Source organism: Salmo salar, chromosome 15 (genome assembly GCF_965601325.2).
Source record: "Salmo salar chromosome 15, fSalSal1, whole genome shotgun sequence".
Lineage (NCBI taxonomy): Eukaryota > Metazoa > Chordata > Actinopteri > Salmoniformes > Salmonidae > Salmo > Salmo salar.
This window is the reverse complement of record NC_138305.1, coordinates 101,194,302-101,212,262: the sequence shown is the minus strand read 5'-3', so window position 1 is coordinate 101,212,262 and position 17,961 is coordinate 101,194,302. Positions and strand designations below refer to the sequence as shown.

The 17,961-nt window shown below is 45.4% G+C and overlaps 1 protein-coding gene across 1 annotated transcript in view; it reads left to right on the top strand.

Annotated features, from left to right (window-relative positions):
• LOC106572720 (uncharacterized) overlaps positions 1 to 17,961 on the top strand; it is a 108,231-nt gene that overhangs the window by 64,724 nt on the left and 25,546 nt on the right. Inside the window, 11 exon segments of the mRNA XM_082962223.1 lie at positions 2,614 to 2,702; positions 3,133 to 3,352; positions 3,939 to 4,275; positions 5,414 to 5,532; positions 5,762 to 5,962; positions 6,292 to 10,956; positions 11,406 to 11,449; positions 11,771 to 11,906; positions 12,017 to 12,133; positions 12,384 to 12,485; positions 14,915 to 14,963. Coding sequence (XP_082818349.1) covers positions 2,614 to 2,702; positions 3,133 to 3,352; positions 3,939 to 4,275; positions 5,414 to 5,532; positions 5,762 to 5,962; positions 6,292 to 10,956; positions 11,406 to 11,449; positions 11,771 to 11,906; positions 12,017 to 12,133; positions 12,384 to 12,485; positions 14,915 to 14,963 — 6,079 coding nt within the window.

Below are 17,961 nucleotides of genomic sequence, written 5' to 3'. Positions count from 1 at the left end.
ACAATTGTTAGAAAAATTACTTGTGTCATGCACAAAGTAGATGTCCTAACCGACTTGCCAAAACTATAGTTTGTTAACAAGAAATGTGTGGAGTGGTTGAAAAACAAGTTTTAATGACTCCAACCTAAGTGTATGTAAACTTCCGACTTCAACTGTATAATACTGCCCGTGTAGGACGGAGTAGTCCCATCATCTAAGGTATATTACTGTCCATTTAGGACAGAGTAGTCCCATCTAAGGTATATTACTGTCCATGTAGGACTGAGTAGTCCCATCAAAGGTATGTTACTGTTCATGTAGGACAGAGTAGTCCCATCATCTAAGGTATATTACTGTCCATGTAGGACAGAGTAGTCCCATCATCTAAGGTATATTACTGTCCATGTAGGACAGAGTAGTCCCATCTAAGGTATATTACTGTCCATGTAGGACAGAGTAGTCCCATCATCTAAGGTATATTACTGTCCATGTAGGACAGAGTAGTCCCATCTAAGCTATATTACTGTCCATGTAGGACAGAGTAGTCCCATCTAAGGTATATTGCTGTCCATATAGGACAGAGTAGTCCCATCATCTAAGGTATATTACTGTCCAAGTAGGACAGAGTAGTCCCATCTAAGGTATATTATTGTCCATATAGGACAGAGAAGTCCCATCATCTAAGGTATATTATTGTCCATTTAGGACAGAGTAGTCCCATCTAAGGTATATTACTGTCCATGTAGGACTGAGTAGTCCCATCATCTAAGGTATATTACTGTCCATTTAGGACAGAGTAGTCCCATCATCAAGGTATATTGCTGTCCATGTAGGACTGAGTAGTCCCATCAAAGGTATGTTACTGTCCATGTAGGACAGAGTAGTCCCATCAACTAGGTATGTTACTGTCCATGTAGGACAGAGTAGTCCCATCATCTAAGGTATATTACTGTCCATGTAGGACAGAGTAGTCCCATCATCTAAGGTATATTACTGTCCATGTAGGACAGAGTAGTCCCATCTAAGCTATATTACTGTCCATGTAGGACAGAGTAGTCCCATCTAAGGTATATTGCTGTCCATATAGGACAGAGTAGTCCCATCATCTAAGGTATATTACTGTCCATATAGGACAGAGTAGTGCCATCTAAGGTATATTATTGTCCATATAGGACAGAGTAGTCCCATCATCTAAGGTATATTATTGTCCATATAGGACAGAGTAGTCCCATCTAAGGTATATTACTGTCCATGTAGGACAGAGTAGTCCCATCATCTAAGGTATATTATTGTCCATATAGGACAGAGTAGTCCCATCATCTAAGGTATATTATTGTCCATATAGGACAGAGTAGTCCCATCTAAGGTATATTACTGTCCATGTAGGACAGAGTAGTCCCATCATCTAAGGTATATTATTGTCCATATAGGACAGAGTAGTCCCATCATCTAAGGTATATTACTGTCCATGTAGGACAGAGTAGTCCCATCTAAGGTATATTATTGTCCATATAGGACAGAGTAGTCCCATCTAAGGTATGTTGCTGTCCATATAGGACAGAGTAGTCCCATCTAAGGTATATTACTGTCCATGTAGGACAGAGTAGTCCCATCATCTAAGGTATATTACTGTCCATGTAGGACAGAGTAGTCCCATCTAAGGTATATTATTGTCCATATAGGACAGAGTAGTCCCATCATCTAAGGTATATTATTGTCCATATAGGACAGAGTAGTCCCTTCTAAGGTATATTACTGTCCATGTAGGACAGAGTAGTCCCATCATCTAAGGTATATTACTGTCCATGTAGGACAGAGTAGTCCCATCTAAGGTATGTTGCTGTCCATATAGGACAGAGTAGTCCCATCTAAGGTATATTACTGTCCATGTAGGACAGAGTAGTCCCATCTAAGGTATATTACTGTCCATGTAGGACAGAGTAGTCCCATCTAAGGTATATTACTGTCCATGTAGGACAGAGTAGTCCCATCTAAGGTATATTACTGTCCATGTAGGACTGAGTAGTCCCATCTAAGGTATATTACTCTCCATGTAGGACAGAGTAGTCCCATCTAAGGTATATTACTGTCCATGTAGGACAGAGTAGTCCCATCTAAGGTATATTACTGTCCATGTAGGACTGAGTAGTCCCATCTAAGGTATATTACTCTCCATGTAGGACAGAGTAGTCCCATCTAAGGTATGTTGCTGTCCATATAGGACAGAGTAGTCCCATCTAAGGTATATTACTGTCCATGTAGGACAGAGTAGTCCCATCATCTAAGGTATATTACTGTCCATGTAGGACTGAGTAGTCCCCTCTAAGGTATATTACTGTCCATGTAGGACAGAGTAGTCCCATCTAAGGTATATTACTGTCCATGTAGGACTGAGTAGTCCCATCTAAGGTATATTACTCTCCATGTAGGACAGAGTAGTCCCATCTAAGGTATGTTGCTGTCCATATAGGACAGTGTAGTCCCATCATCTAAGGTATATTACTGTCCATGTAGGACAGAGTAGTCCCATCATCTAAAGTGTTGTCTGTTCTATCACCCCCCCCCCCCCCGTCTGTCTCTCTACTCTCTACTCTCACTGTATCTCTCTCTCTCTCTCTCCCTCTCTTTCTACAGGGTATAAAACCAGCCAGCTTTGATAAAGTCAACGACCCAGAGATTAAAGAGATCATCGAGTGCTGCATCCGCCAAGACAAGAATCAGAGGTAAGCAGTTTTACCTCTCCCCTCTCTTTCTCTTTCACTCTCTTTCTGTCTCTCTGTCTCTCTCAATTCAATTGAATTTCAATTTAAGGGCTGTATTGGCATGGGAAACATATGTTAACATTGCCAAATCAAGTGAAGTAGATAATAAATAAAAGTTAAATAAACAATAAAAATGACTCACAAAAGTCTCTCTCTCTCATAATAAGGACGAGTGCTTGTAAAAAAAGTTATTTTGGTGGACTGTCTAAAGTGATTAGTACCACTGACCCCGGTACACATACCAGACCAGGCATGGGTTCAACTCCAGCCCACTGCCCTTCTGATTTGCCCCTCTCCTACTGTTCCTGTCATCTCTTCTTCACTGTCTTATCCAATAAAAGGAAAGAAGTGGGAATTTGTTCTTTGCTTGATGTGTTCTCTCTCTCTGCAGGCTGTCCATCCGGGACCTGTTGACCCACGCCTTCTTTGGGGAGGACACTGGGGTGCGTGTGGAGCTGGCGGAGGAGGACATGGGGTATCAGGAGTGTCTGGCCCTCAGGATCTGGGTGGAGGATCCCAAGAAGCTGAAGGGCAAACACAAAGACAACGAGGCCATTGAGTTCAGTTATGACCTGGAGAATGACAGCGCAGAAGAGGTGGCTCTGGAGATGGTGAGAGAGGGGGAGAGGGGGGGGGGGGGACCTAGAGAACAACAGTGCTGAGGAACTAGCTTTAGAGAGGGGGAGAAAATGAGGGAAGGAGAGGGGATGGTGAGTGAGGGAGAGAGAGAGATGGTGAGACATTGATATCCTTTTCACACTATGGTACCAACCCGAAACGTACTCTGCGGGTTATTTTCTTTTTAGATTGACCTTTCTAGCATGGCCCCAGGCCAGCGCAGTACAGTAAAGGTCGGCTCAGCTCATTAGTGTGAAAATGATATGAGAGAGAGCAGTGCAGGTCGGAAAAGGAATAACTAGGCCCTCTCAGAGAACTACAGGGAAGGTGAGAGGGTCACAGGAAAGGTGGGGCGGAGTTGCTTTGATGTATTGCAAAGTCCACAGCTCATTAATCAAGGTTTCCTCGCTTGTCTAACGTAAATTCCCTTGCAATGCTTTTAATGTCTCTCTGTGTCTCTCTCTGCCTCCCTCTCGCTCTCATTCTCACTATCTTACTCTCTCTCTCCCTCCCACTCTCTCGCTCCACCCCCCCAACCCCCCTCTCTCCCTCCTTTTCTCTCTTCCCCCTCCTCGCCAGGTGAAGTCGGGCTTCTTCCATGAGAGCGATGCTAAAGTGGTGGGAAAATCTATCCGCGACCGTGTCACACTCATCAAGAAGTCCCGTGAGAGACGCCAGCAGCAGCTGCTCCAACAGCAGCAAGGCTTTGATGAGAGACGGGACTCCACCCTTACCTCCTCCTACACCAGCTCTTACCCCTCCTGCACCTTCTCCCTGGGGCCTGGGGTGGCTGGGCTGACAGGACGAGGCGGGGGAGGTGGTTGGCAAGGGGAGGCTGAGGAGATACCAGAGGTAGATCAGCATATGAGGCAACAGCAGCAGATCCACAGTGGGAATCCTCTGAGCCTGCCCACAGGTACTGTACGACTCTATCAGAGGCTTATCAGATAGGTTCGTACTGTACAATACACATACACTGACTGTACAAAACATTAAGAACACTTTCCTAATATTGCCAGCACCCCCTTTTGCCCTCATAACAGCCTCAATTCGTTGGGGGCATGGACTCTCTATCGAAAGCATTCCACAGGGATGCTGGCCCATGTTGACTCCAATTCTTCCCACAGTGGTGTCAAGTTGGCTGGATGTCCTTAGGGTGGTGAACCATTCTTGGTACACACTGGAAACGGTTGAGCATGAAAAACCCAGCAGTGTTGAAGTTTTTGGGTCCCATGTGGCTCAGTGGGTAGAGCATGGCACTTGCAATACCAGGGTTGTGGGTGCGATTCTCTTCGGGGACCAGTATGGGAAAAAGTACAAAAATGTTCTGGATAAGAGCGTCTGTTAAATTACTAAAATATCAAATGTTAACAAAAACCAAACCCCGTTCAAAGGCACTTAAATATTTTGTCTTGTCCATTCACCATCTCAATGGCACACATACACAATCCATAACTCAATTGTCAAGGCTTAAAAATCCTTCTTTAACCTGTCTCCTCCCCTTCATCTACACTGAAGTGGATTTAATAAGTGACATCAATAAGGGATCATAGATTTCACCTGGTCAGTCTATGTCATGGAAGAGCAGGTGTTCCTAATGTTTTGTATACAAATGCCACGTTCAAAACAACTGGAAACTCGGAAATCGCAGACTTCCGACTTCAGTGCGTTCAAAACAACTGGGAACTCGGGGAAAAAAACGAGCTCCGACTGGGAAATATCGATTTGAACGGTCATCCAACTCGGAATTCCAACTTGGAAACTCGGGCCTCTTTCTAGAGCTCTGACTTTCCGACCTGAAAATCACTGACGTCATGATTTGACCTCGTATTTTTCAGAGTTCCCAGTTGTTTTGAATGCGGCATTAGTGTATATACAGTACCTACCACCGTAACAGCATCAAACAAAGTATATAGTATATATATTGAACATGTAACAGATACACATATTTTTGGATTGTGGACAGACTGATACCAGTATAAAAATGTGTATCAAATAATTTCAATATCCCCAAAAAATCTATTGTTTTACACCTCCCATTGTATTTACTTCAGGAGAGGAGAGCATTGTTTCAGCCAGCTGTGAGTCCAATGCCAATGGCCAGAGCCAGGCGTACCCTCAGCAACGGGAGTCCTACGTGCTTTCTCAATCCAACCTCCCTGCTGCTGCTTCGGCAAGTCTATGGCTACATCTCAAATAACACCCTATTCCCTATGTAGTGCACTAGTTTTGACCAGGGCCATGTAGTGCACCATGTAGAGACTAGGGTGCTATTTGGAACAGACACAATGTTATGGTTGTTCCTGTTTTGGAAAATCCAGTTTACAAAGAGATTGAACTCTTATTTTCACTCAGCAACACTGCAATCACGTTAACTTATATTGTCTGTTATTTATTTTTAGGAAATTTTGGCCCACACCCAAATTTTCCCAATTAGTCAGAGCAGAGGAGTTCCGAATGTGCTTATTGGTCAGAGTAGTGGGATTTCCGGCATGTCCATTGGCCAAAGTGGTGGTGGGGCTCCTGATGGTCAGCAGACTTACGTTCAGCCTGTTGCCATGCCAACACAGGTTTCACCAGGTGTACCACAGCAGTATTCTCAGGTGAGTGGATCTGCATCTCTATCGACTCTGGTCTCTCAAAAACACTACAGCTACCCTCAAAACAGTTTGAACCTTCCCAAATAACTCTTAATCATCACCTTAATATTTTATCAGATGTTCTTTAACAATAATGACAATTCCAATGATCATAATTATGCTTTCATGTTTTCTAAAACTGTTTATAATGCTTTGATTAAATCATGTGATTAATACTTACACTTACCTTCTCTCTCCACCTCAATACCCCCTCTCCTCTCTTACCATAACTCCCTCTGCCCACCTGACCATCCCTCTGTCACCCTGCGACTACCATCCACCAACCATCTCAGTCATACCACTCAGATGGGTCACAGATTGCACATATGGCCCCTTCCCTGTCCTACGCACCCCCAGCCTCCCCCCAAGCCCAGCTCAACATCCTCCCAGCTCCCATGTTAGCGGGGGACCCAACAGGACGAGTGGGGGCCATGGTCCCTCTCCCACAACAGGCCCAGGCCAACGTCACTCCCAATGTCATCCAGATGACACCCCAGCCTTTAACCCAGCAAGCACTGCCTGACATGATCCCACAGCAGCAGACCATTGTTCAACAACAACAACAACAGATACTGATGGAGCAACAGCAGCAGCAGCAAATGGAGGCTCAACAAGCCGCCCTGCTTCAGCATCATCAACAACATCATCAACAACAGACCAGTGGAATTCCCCAGAACCAGGCAGTACTGATACAGCAACAGATGGAACAACAACAGACCAGTGGAATTCCCCAGAACCAGGCGATACTGATACAGCAACAGATGGAACAACAACAGACCAGTGGAATTCCCCAGAACCAGGCGGTACTGATACAGCAACAGATGGAACAACAACAGACCAGTGGAATTCCCCAGAACCAGGCGGTACTGATACAGCAACAGATGGAACAACAACAGACCAGTGGAATTCCCCAGAACCAGGCGGTACTGATACAGCAACAGATGGAACAACAGCAGCAGCAGCAGCAGCAACAGCAGACTATAGCAACCCAACAGCAGCAAACTACTGAGCCACAGCAGCAAGTGTATGTGCAGCAAGCTTTGGTTCAGCAGCAGCAGGCCTTACAACACCAACAATCAATGGAACAACAGCAACAACACCAACAATCAGTGGAACAACAGCAACATCAGGCCTTACTACACCAACAATCAATGGAACAACAGCAGCATCAGGCCTTACAACACCAACAATCAATGGATCAACAGCAGCATCAGGCCTTACAACACCAACAATCAATGGATCAACAGCAACATCAGGCCTTACAACACCAACAATCAATGGAACAACAGCAACATCAGGCCTTACAACACCAACAATCAATGGATCAACAGCAACATCAGGCCTTACAACACCAACAATCAATGGATCAACAGCAGCATCAGGCCTTACAACACCAACAATCAATGGAACAACAGCAACATCAGGCCTTACAACACCAACAATCAATGGATCAACAGCAGCATCAGGCCTTACAACACCAACAATCAATGGAACAACAGCAACATCAGGCCTTACAACACCAACAATCAATGGAACAACAGCAGCAGCAACAACAGGCGTTGTCTTTGCAGCAACAGAAATTGGATCAAACCCAAGCCTATGCGCAACCACCACAAATCGACGTACAACAGCAGCAACAACTGCAGCAGCAGCAACAGCAGCAAATATTGTTACTACACCAACAACACCAGATAGAACATCAGCAACAACAACAAGCAATGTTATTAGAACAACAACAGCAAGTGTACATACAACAGCAGCTTGAGCAACAGCAGCAACAGGCTTTGCTACAACAGCAACAACAGGCGCAACTACAACAGCACCAACTGGAGCAGCAGCAAGCGTTGTTACAACAGCAGATATTTGAGCAACAGCAGCAGCAAGCGCTGTTACAACAGCAGCAACAAGAGCAGCAGCAACAGCAAGCCTTAAAGCAACAGCAACAACAGGCACAACTACAACAGCACCAGCTAGAGCAACAGCAAGCGCTCCTACAGCAACAACAGCAACAACAACAACAACAACAACTGGAGGCTCACCAAGTGAGCCAGATACAACAACCACAAATGGATTTACAACAGCTGCAACAACAACAGCAAGCTGTGCTGAAACAACCCACCCAACTACAACAACAGGTGGTCGTCAGTCATCCAGTCAACCCACAGCACCAGCAGGCTGTGCTCAAGCAACAGTTGGAACAACAGCAAGCCATGCTACAACAGCAACAGCTTCAACAGCAACAAGTGATTTTACAGAAGCAGCAATTGGAGCAACAACAGCAGCAAGCTCTGTTACAACAACAGATTGAACAACAACGGCAACAGCAGGCATTGCTACTGCAACAACAAGCGGAGAGAATTCACCAACAGGGTTTGCTACAACAGCAGCAGCAACAAATTCAACAACAGCAAGAGACTGGGCAACCGCAGCAGCACCAGCAAACCGCCATAATTCAAGTACAACAAAGCGAGAAACAAGAGACCGCTTTAATTCTGCAACAATGTGAGCAGCTGCAAGCATTGATTCAACAGCAACAGATTGATGTATGTATGTTGCAACAACAACAGCAAAACCCTGCTTTGTTTCCACCTAGTCACACTAGCCTAACCCAGCAGCAACTGACAGAACAACAGCAAGTGGTGCTGATACTACAACAACAACAGCAACAACAACAACCTATCTTACTGGAGCAACAACAAGAAGCGTTCGCCCAACAACATCAGCAGCACCATCAGAGCTCTGTCATTGAACCTCAGCCTCAAATCCCCCTTATAGCCCCAGCCATACCAGCAGCAGAGGTTACACAGGCCATTCAGGTCCAAGCTCAGATGGCCGCCCAGGGTCAGGAAGTCATACCTGTAGCCATTCAGCTACAGATTTCCAGCAAAGCTCTACCGGCTGTAGTGCAAGCCCATGCCCAAGTCCTGGCCCAGATTCAAGCTCGGAATGAAGCTCACCCTCAGAGCCAGGGCAATGTCTCAGTCCCAGTACTACAGGCCCAGCCCCAGCCTCCACACCAAGCCCAGCCCCAGCCTCCACACCAAGCCCAGCCCCAGATGATCGAGGTCCAGATTCCATCTCACATGGTGGCCCCAATCCAGACACCAAGTCTTCCGATCCCTATCCAGCCTCAGGTTCCTCTGGTACAGGCTCCCCATCAGATGCCAGCTCTAATACAGGCCCAGGCGCCAGGGCAGTCAGTCATCCAGCAGACTCCCCAGCCTTTGCATCCAACCCAGGCCCTGACTCAGACTCAGATTCCAGAAGTTCTTGAGACTCAGATGATGCCTCCTAAGCAGCAGAGCACAGCTCTGGTCCAACCCCAACCTCCAGTCTCAATACCCCCCATGCAAAGCCAGGTCCAGCCTCAACCCCAGCACCAGTCTCTAGTGCAGCCCAGTGTTCAACTTCCAGAGGTGGTGCAGCCTCAACTCCAGCACCAGGCCGGCCTATTGGCACCGCAGTATGTCACTGCACTTCAGCCCACCCAACAGCAAACCATGCAGCCAGTCCAACAGCAACATCAGGACATCACTCAACAAGTTTTACAACAACAACAACAGATACTGATGGATCAACAACAGGACATCACTCAACAAGTTTTACAACAACAACAACAGATACCGATGGATCAACAACAGGAGATCACTCAACAAGTACCACAACAACAACAACAACAGCAGATACTGATGGATCAACAACAGGAGATCACTCAACAAGTACCACAACAACAACAACAACAGCAGATACTGATGGATCAACAACAGGAGATCACTCAACAAGTACCACAACAACAACAACAACAGCAGATACTGATGGATCAACAACAGGAGATCACTCAACAAGTACCACAACAACAACAACAACAGCAGATACTGATGGATCAACAACAGGAGATCACTCAACAAGTACCACAACAACAACAACAACAACAACAGCAGATACTGATGGATCAACAACAGGAGATCACTCAACAAGTACCACAACAACAACAACAGATACTAATGGATCAACAACAGGGGATCACTCAACGAGTAACACAACAACAACAGCAGATACTGATGGATCAACAACAGTCCATGCTGCAGAACCAGCAGATGATGCTGTCCCCTGGATCTGTTGATGTTGGAACTGTCCCTGCAGCCCCTGCAGCCAAGGTCATAGACCCTACCACCTTGGTCTCTGCTTCGTCCCAACACATACAACAACAGACTGGACAAGCTCCAGCTCCAGCCCCCATCCAGCTGGCTCTGCAGTCCCTTCCCCCTCAGCAGCAACAAGTCTCAATTCCCCCTCTCAACCCAAGTCAACTGGCTTCTCCGCTTCCTCAGATCCCCCCACATCTGTTGCCCCAGCAGCCCACTGTTAACCCAGCACAGATAGCAGCCCCCAGTAACGTGCCCCAGCTCGGGACTCAGACTAGAGCCCTACCCCTCTACAGTCCGGTAGGAGCAGGAGGTCCTCCACCATCCCCCCAGCACCAGGCTCAGCTGACGCAGCTGCTACCCGCCCACACACACACCCAGACGGCCATGCAAGCTCTCGCAAACACTCACACCCAGACACTGGCCCAGACGAAGGTCCACACTGAGACCCAGCTCGCTGAGGCCGCATCGGTGGCTGCCACCACCGAGCAACAACACCCTCCGAATCACCCCCAGGCTACTTCCCTCCCTCTTCCACACATGTCCCCCTGCCCCACTCATACAGCATCTCACCCCCACCCTGCCTCCTTGCCACCTCTCCATCCTGCTACCCCTGGCACAGAGACCCAGCCCACCCCACCAGAGAGTCAGCTAACCCTGCCTGGCCTGGCTGATGGCCCCCTGGGCCCCACTTCTCCCCCGCCTGTTGCCGCCGCTGCTTCCCAGCCCCTTGATTCTAACGCCCCCTCGCTGCTGCCCCCAACCTCAACCTCGCTCCCAGACTGTGACCCTGCTCTGCTGAGCATTGCTCAGGTACATAAGTGCATGCCACTCTACCACTACAGCAGACTGTTCCACTACTACCACTATCTGCAGCCAATAACCAGCCGGTTCTAGAAATGTGTATACATTAGAGAGCAATCCAAGGGCCGCACCCTTTTTAAGATACAGAATAAAACACATTATTTATTTTTTTGAAGAAAAGCTCCTTTTACTTAATTACGCTAAGTACATTTGTATGGTACTTGTTCTGATTTAAAGTTACCAGTACTACAACAACATGATCAAGTGTTTTCCTTTAACTTACATTAAAATACAGTCCTTTTTTATTTATTCCCAATTCAGTTTTATTTTTATTAGTCAAATAATGGTTTGGTATGTATTTTTTCTTTGTGGGTTTTTGCTGTTTTCTGAATGTCTGTATGTATTTGTGTTTGCGTTGGTCTGTCTGTGTGTCTGTCTCTATCTATGTGGCTCTACAGGAGAGTCCGAAATCGTCTGGCACAGAGAGACACTCCACTTCAGGGTATGTGTCACATCATTACTCTCAACGTCGGTCCCAATTCGCTGCCTAGCTCTAGCCCCCTGGCCCTGTCACGTCAATGTTAGCACATCTATAAGGTGGAAGTGATATGGCGGATGCTTCACCACTACACTGTTTATACCTATCCAGACCCTTCAGATCTGCAATCATCCAAGGGTTAAGGCCAAGGGGAAGGGCTACGGACCGGTTGTCAATTTTATACTGCTCGTTTTGAATGCCAAGCCCTCTTCCATGTTAGAAAAGGTTATGCCCAATACTGTACATGAAGTACTAACAATAGAAGTACTATTCATTTGACCGCAGCTCTGTTCCAGCCAATGGGGATGGGGATTTACAGATGTTGGCCAATGAGAAACTAGAGAGGGTGAAGTCTCAGAGGAGATTGTCCTATCGGGGGCCAGAAAAAGGATCACATGCATTTCAACTGACCATGATTCAGGTATAGTATCCCTAATAGTAAAGATTTCTAAAGAAATAGTAATGTCCAAGACATTTTTGTGTCCAAGACATTGGACAGAACAACATGGTTTCTCTTCCTGTGCTCCCTAGGTGTCCGGCTCTGGGGACAACATGGTGGAGTGTCAGCTGGAAACCCACAGCAACAAGATGGTCACCTTCAAGTTCGACACTGAGGGAGACGCACCTGAAGACATCGCAGATTACATGGTGACTAGACCAACACACAGTTATACATGGACATTGTATGGGATTATAGCACCACAAACATCTACCTGTTTGGATACATTACATGTGATTATATTCATGTTTAATTATGTTATATTGGCTGGGATGAGGAGTTTTGCAGCAAGCACTCTCATTTGGTCTAATGCCAAGTTCCCCATGCAGCCTTTGTTTGGTCCATTAAGTTTAGTTTTAAAAAGTGTGTTCTATTGTGTATCTGTAATGGCTTGCGTAGGTGGAGGAGGATTTTGTCCGTGAATCAGAGAAAGAGACATTTGTGGAAGAGCTGAGGTCCATTGTCAAGAGAACGCAGGAAATTCTCCTCACACATCAACAGGTCTGGTTTGAAAACATTGGATGCGTCCCAAATGACACTGTATTCCCTACAAAGTGCACTACTTATGTCCAGAACCCTACAGCCACTGGTCAAAAGTAGTGCACTACAGAACCCTATGGCCACTGGTCAAAAGAGGTGCACTACAGAACCCTATGGCCACTGGTCAAAAGTAGTGCACTACAGAACCCTATGGCCACTGGTCAAAAGTAGTGCACTACAGAACCCTATGGCCACTGGTCAAAAGTAGTGCACTACAGAACCCTATGGACACTGGTCAAAAGTAGTGCACTACAGAACCCTATGGCCACTGGTCAAAAGTAGTGCACTACAGAACCCTATGGCCACTGGTCAAAAGAGGTGCACTACAGAACCCTATGGCCACTGGTCAAAAGTAGTGCACTACAGAACCCTATGGCCACTGGTCAAAAGTAGTGCACTACAGAACCCTATGGACACTGGTCAAAAGTAGTGCACTACAGAACCCTATGGCCACTGGTCAAAAGTAGTGCACTACAGAACCCTATGGCCACTGGTCAAAAGTAGTGAACAACATAGGGAGATAGGAAGGGTGCCATTTGGGACGTAACCATTATGTAATGTCTGTTTGGCTCTTTTCTACTCTAAATCTTTACAGACATACAGTTTTTAATGCTGAGCACCATACACATAGTACAGACGGGACAATAATGTCCTGCTTTGAATATAATGTTGCCTCTAAACAGGTCTATGTACTGTCTGGTCATTTTCTCCTACCATTATGGAAACAATATGTCAGGAGCCATGTTTTATAGTATGGCAAAAATAAAAGAAGAAGAGCCTGCACACTCATGAGCTCCACCCTGTACCTTTATTAATAAACAAACAACGTTTCCATCCTGCAAGGTGAACACTGAACATACAGAGAGCTAATGTCATATGTTTATGGTGTATGGAGAACATACAGGGGCCCTTACAGTAGCTAATGTATTGGAGCAACAGTAACTAATCAGCTGTTTTACCATGTAATTCTGCCTGTATATGTAAACTCAGCAAAAAAAGAAACATCCTCTCACTGTCATCTGCATTTATTCTCAGCAAACTTAACATGTGTAAATATTTGTATGAACATAACAACTTTCAACAACTGAGACATAAACTGAACAAGTTCCACAGACATGTGACTAACAGAAATTGAATAATGTGTCCCTGAACAAAGGGGGGGGGGTCAAAATCAAAAGTAACAGTCAGTATCTGGTGTGGCCCTAGCCCTCACCCTCCGATCCAACAGGTCCCAGACGTGCTCAATGGGATTGAGATCCGGGCTCTTCGCTGGTCATGGCAGATCAATGACATTCCTGTCTTGCAGTAAATCACGCACAGAACGAGCAGTGTGGCTGGTGGCATTGTCATGCTGGAGGGTCATGTCAGGATGAGCCTGCAGGAAGGGTAGCACATGAGGGAGGAGGATGTCTTCCCTGTAATGCACAGCATTGAGATTGCCTGCAATGACAACAAGCTCAGTCTGATGACGCTGTGACACACCGCCACAGACCATGACGGACCCTCCACCTCCAAATCGATCCCGCTCCAGAGTACAGGCCTCGGTGTAACGTTGATTCCTTCGACGATAAATGCGAATCCGACCATCACCCCTGGTGAGACAAAACAGTGACTCGTCAGTGAAGAGCACTTTTTGCCAGTCCTGTCTGGTCTAGCGACGGTGGGTTTGTGCCCATAGGTGACGTTGTTGCCGGTGATGTCTGGTGAGGACCTGCCTTACAACAGGCCTACAAGCCCTCAGTCCAGCCTCTCTCAGCCTATTGCGGACAGTGTGAGCACCGATGGAGGGATTGTGCGTTCCTGGTGTAACTCGGGCAGTTGTTATTGCCATCCTGTACCTGTCCTGCAGGTGTGATGTTCGGATGTACCGATCCTGTGCAGGTGTTGTTACACGTGGTCTGCCACTGCGAGGACAATCAGCTGTCCGTCCTGTCTCCCTGTAGCTCTGTCTTAGGCGTCTCACAATACAAACATTGCAATTTATTGCCCTGGCCACATCTGCAGTCCTCATGCCTCCTTGCAGCATGCCTAAGGCACGTTCACGCAGATGAACAGGGACACTGGGCATCTTTCTTTTGGTGTTTTTCAGAGTCAGTATAAAGGCCTCTTTAGTGTCCTAAGTTTTCATAACTGTGACCTTAATTGCCTACCGTCTGTAAGCTGTTAGTGTCTTAACGACTGTTCCACAGGTGCATTTTCATTAATTGTTTATGGTTCATTGAACAAGCATGGAAAACAGTGTTTAAACCCTTTACAATGAAGATCTGTGAAGTTATTTGGATTTTTATGAATTATCTTTGAAAGACAGGGTCCTGAAAAAGGGCCGTTTCTTTTTTTGCTGAGTTTATGTTAACATGGTCTGTTCTGTGTCTTCCTGTTGTCCCACCAAGACTGGCTCTATGGAACAGCTGCATGTGAGCACTCCAACAGGCACAGCAAGTGAGTTACAGTCTAAAATGACACCTCATTCCATATATGATGCACTACTTTTGACCAGATCCCTATGACCCCTTATCAAAAGTAGTCCACTACAGATCCCTATCACCCCTTATCAAAAGTAGTCCACTACAGATCCCTATCACCCCTTATCAAAAGTAGTCCACTACAGATCCCTATCACCCCTTATCAAAAGTAGTCCACTACAGATCCCTATGACCCCTTATCAAAAGTAGTCCACTACAGATCCCTATGACCCCTTATAAAAAATAGTGCACTACAGTATATAGGGAATAGGGTGCTGTTTGGGAGGCAACCCTTCCTCTCTCCTCCCCTCTCCCTTCCTCCCTCCTCTCTCCCTCCCCTCTCCCTTCCTCCCTCCCTGCTCCCTTCCTCCCCCCTACCACTCCTCCTATAGGATCTATAGGCTATAATCTACTGATCTTGGATTGGAAAATACAGATGAGAAGATACAAGTAAGATAAAAGCGAAAGATGAAAACTTAATTTCCCCTTTACATTTTCATAAAATAGATGATATTGTAATAAACCTTTTACACAGTTCCATTGACATGATGTAATATCTCTCTATCTTCTTGTTGAAATACTGTATTTTTTTTTTACACTCAAATAGCAGTCAATACAAACTGAAATGAATGTGTATACAACATTTTAATGGACAAGAGTAACAAAATAAAACAAATAAGAGAAACAATTTAAATCAATAATGTCCCATGGTCTTAAAGCCACTCATTATTCAAAGAGCAGAAATATGGGATTGGTGACCTCAGTCCGTTTGTTTTGGCTGCTAGTGTTCCTGCCTGTCAATGTGATTCGGTCAGGGTGTATCCAGTCCCTGAATTTTGGGTTTTAAGAGGCTGACCGTGAAGACGGTGAAGAGTTGTGTCCATCTTTGGTGAAACCGGGGTAGGGACAGGGTCATCATGCTCTCTTCTACTAGACAATACATGGTCATAACATATGGTCATAACATGTGGTGCTTTGACAAATGTGTCTTAACCCTCTTTACAAAGCATTATGAATGATTATGAATGATTTCTGTTTAAGGCATCTTCCTTTAGCCTTTTTTTCATTAAAGTGGGATCTTTTTATACATGATTTCTCTTTATCTTCCAGCACCCTGTAGGCCAGGATCAATTTCCAAAAACAAAACAAAGAATACATACATGCATACACTACCGTTCGAAAGTTTGGGGTCACTTAGAAATGTCCTTGTTTTTGAAAATAAAGCAATTTTCTTTGCCCATTTAAAACACTATCAAATTGATCAGAAATACAGTGTAGACATAGTTAATTATTGTAAATGACTATTGTAGCTGGAAATGGCAATTTTTTTCATGGAATATCTACATAGGCGTACAGAGGGTCATTATTAGCAACCATCATTCCTGTGTTCCAATGGCACGTTGTGTTAGCTAATCCAAGTTCATCATTGTAAAGGGCTAATTGATCATTAGAAAACCCTTTTGCAAGTATGTTAGCACAGCTGAAAACGGTTGTTCTGATTAAAGAAGCAATAAAACTGGCCTTCTTTAGACTAGTTGAGTATCTGGAGCATCAGCATTTGTGGGTACGATTACATGTGCAAAATGGTCAGAAACAAAGCACTTTCTTCAGTCAATTCTTGTTCTGAGAAATGAAGGCTTTTCCATGTGAGAAATTGCCAAGAAACTGAAGATGTCGTACAACGCTGTGTACTACTCCCTTCACAGAACAGCGCAAACTGGCTCTAACCAGAATAGAAAGAGGAGTGGGAGGCCCCGGTGCACAACTGAGCAAGAGGACAAGTACATTAGAGTGTCGTTGGAGGAACAGACGCCTCACAAATCCTCAGCTGGCAGCTTCATTAAATATTACCCGCAAAACACTAGTCTCAATGTCAACAGTGAAGAGGCGACTCCGGGATGCTGGACTTCTAGGCAGAGTTCCTCTGTCCAGTGTCTGTGTTCTTTTGCCCATCTTAATCTTTTCTTTTTATTGGCCAATCTGAGATGTGGCTTTTTCTTTGCAACTCTGCCTAGAAGGCCAGCATCCCGGAGTCGCCTCTTCACTGTTGACATTGAGACTGGTGTTTTGTGGGTTCTAATTAATGAAGCCGCCAGTTGAGGACTTCAAAAACAAGGACATTTCGCAGTGACCCCAAACTTATATATATATATATATACACAGTGCCTTGCGAAAGTATTCGGCCCCCTTGAACTTTTCGATCTTTTGCCACATTTCAGGCTTCAAACATAAAGATATAAAACTGTAATTTCTTGTGAAGAATCAACAACAAGTGGGACACAATTATGAAGTGGAACGAAATTTATTGGAAATGTCAAACTTTTTTAACAAATAAAAAACTGAAAAATTGGCCGTGCTAAATTATTCAGCCCCCTTAAGTTAATACTTTGTAGCGCCACCTTTTGCTGCGATTACAGCTGTAAGTCGCTTGGGGTATGTCTCTATCAGTTTTGCACATCGAGAGACTGACATTTTTGCCCATTCCTCCTTGCAAAACAGCTCGAGCTCAGTGAGGTTGGATAGAGAGCGTTTGTGAACAGCAGTTTTCAGTTCTTTCCACAGATTCTCGATTGGATTCAGGTCTGGACTTTGACTTGGCCATTCTAACACCTGGATATGTTTATTTGTGAACCATTCCATTGTAGATTTTGCTTTATGTTTTGGATCATTGTCTTGTTGGAAGACAAATCTCCGTCCCAGTCTCAGGTCTTTTGCAGACTCCATCAGGTTTTCTTCCAGAATGGTCCTGTATTTGGCTCCATCCATCTTCCCGTCAATTTTAACCATCTTCCCTGCCCCTGCTGAAGAAAAGCAGGCCCAAACCATGATGCTGCCACCACCATGTTTGACAGTGGGGATGGTGTGTTCAGGGTGATGAGCTGTGTTGCTTTTACGCCAAACATAACGTTTTGCATTGTTGCCAAAAAGTTCGATTTTGGTTTCATCTGACCAGAGCACCTTCTTCCACATGTTTG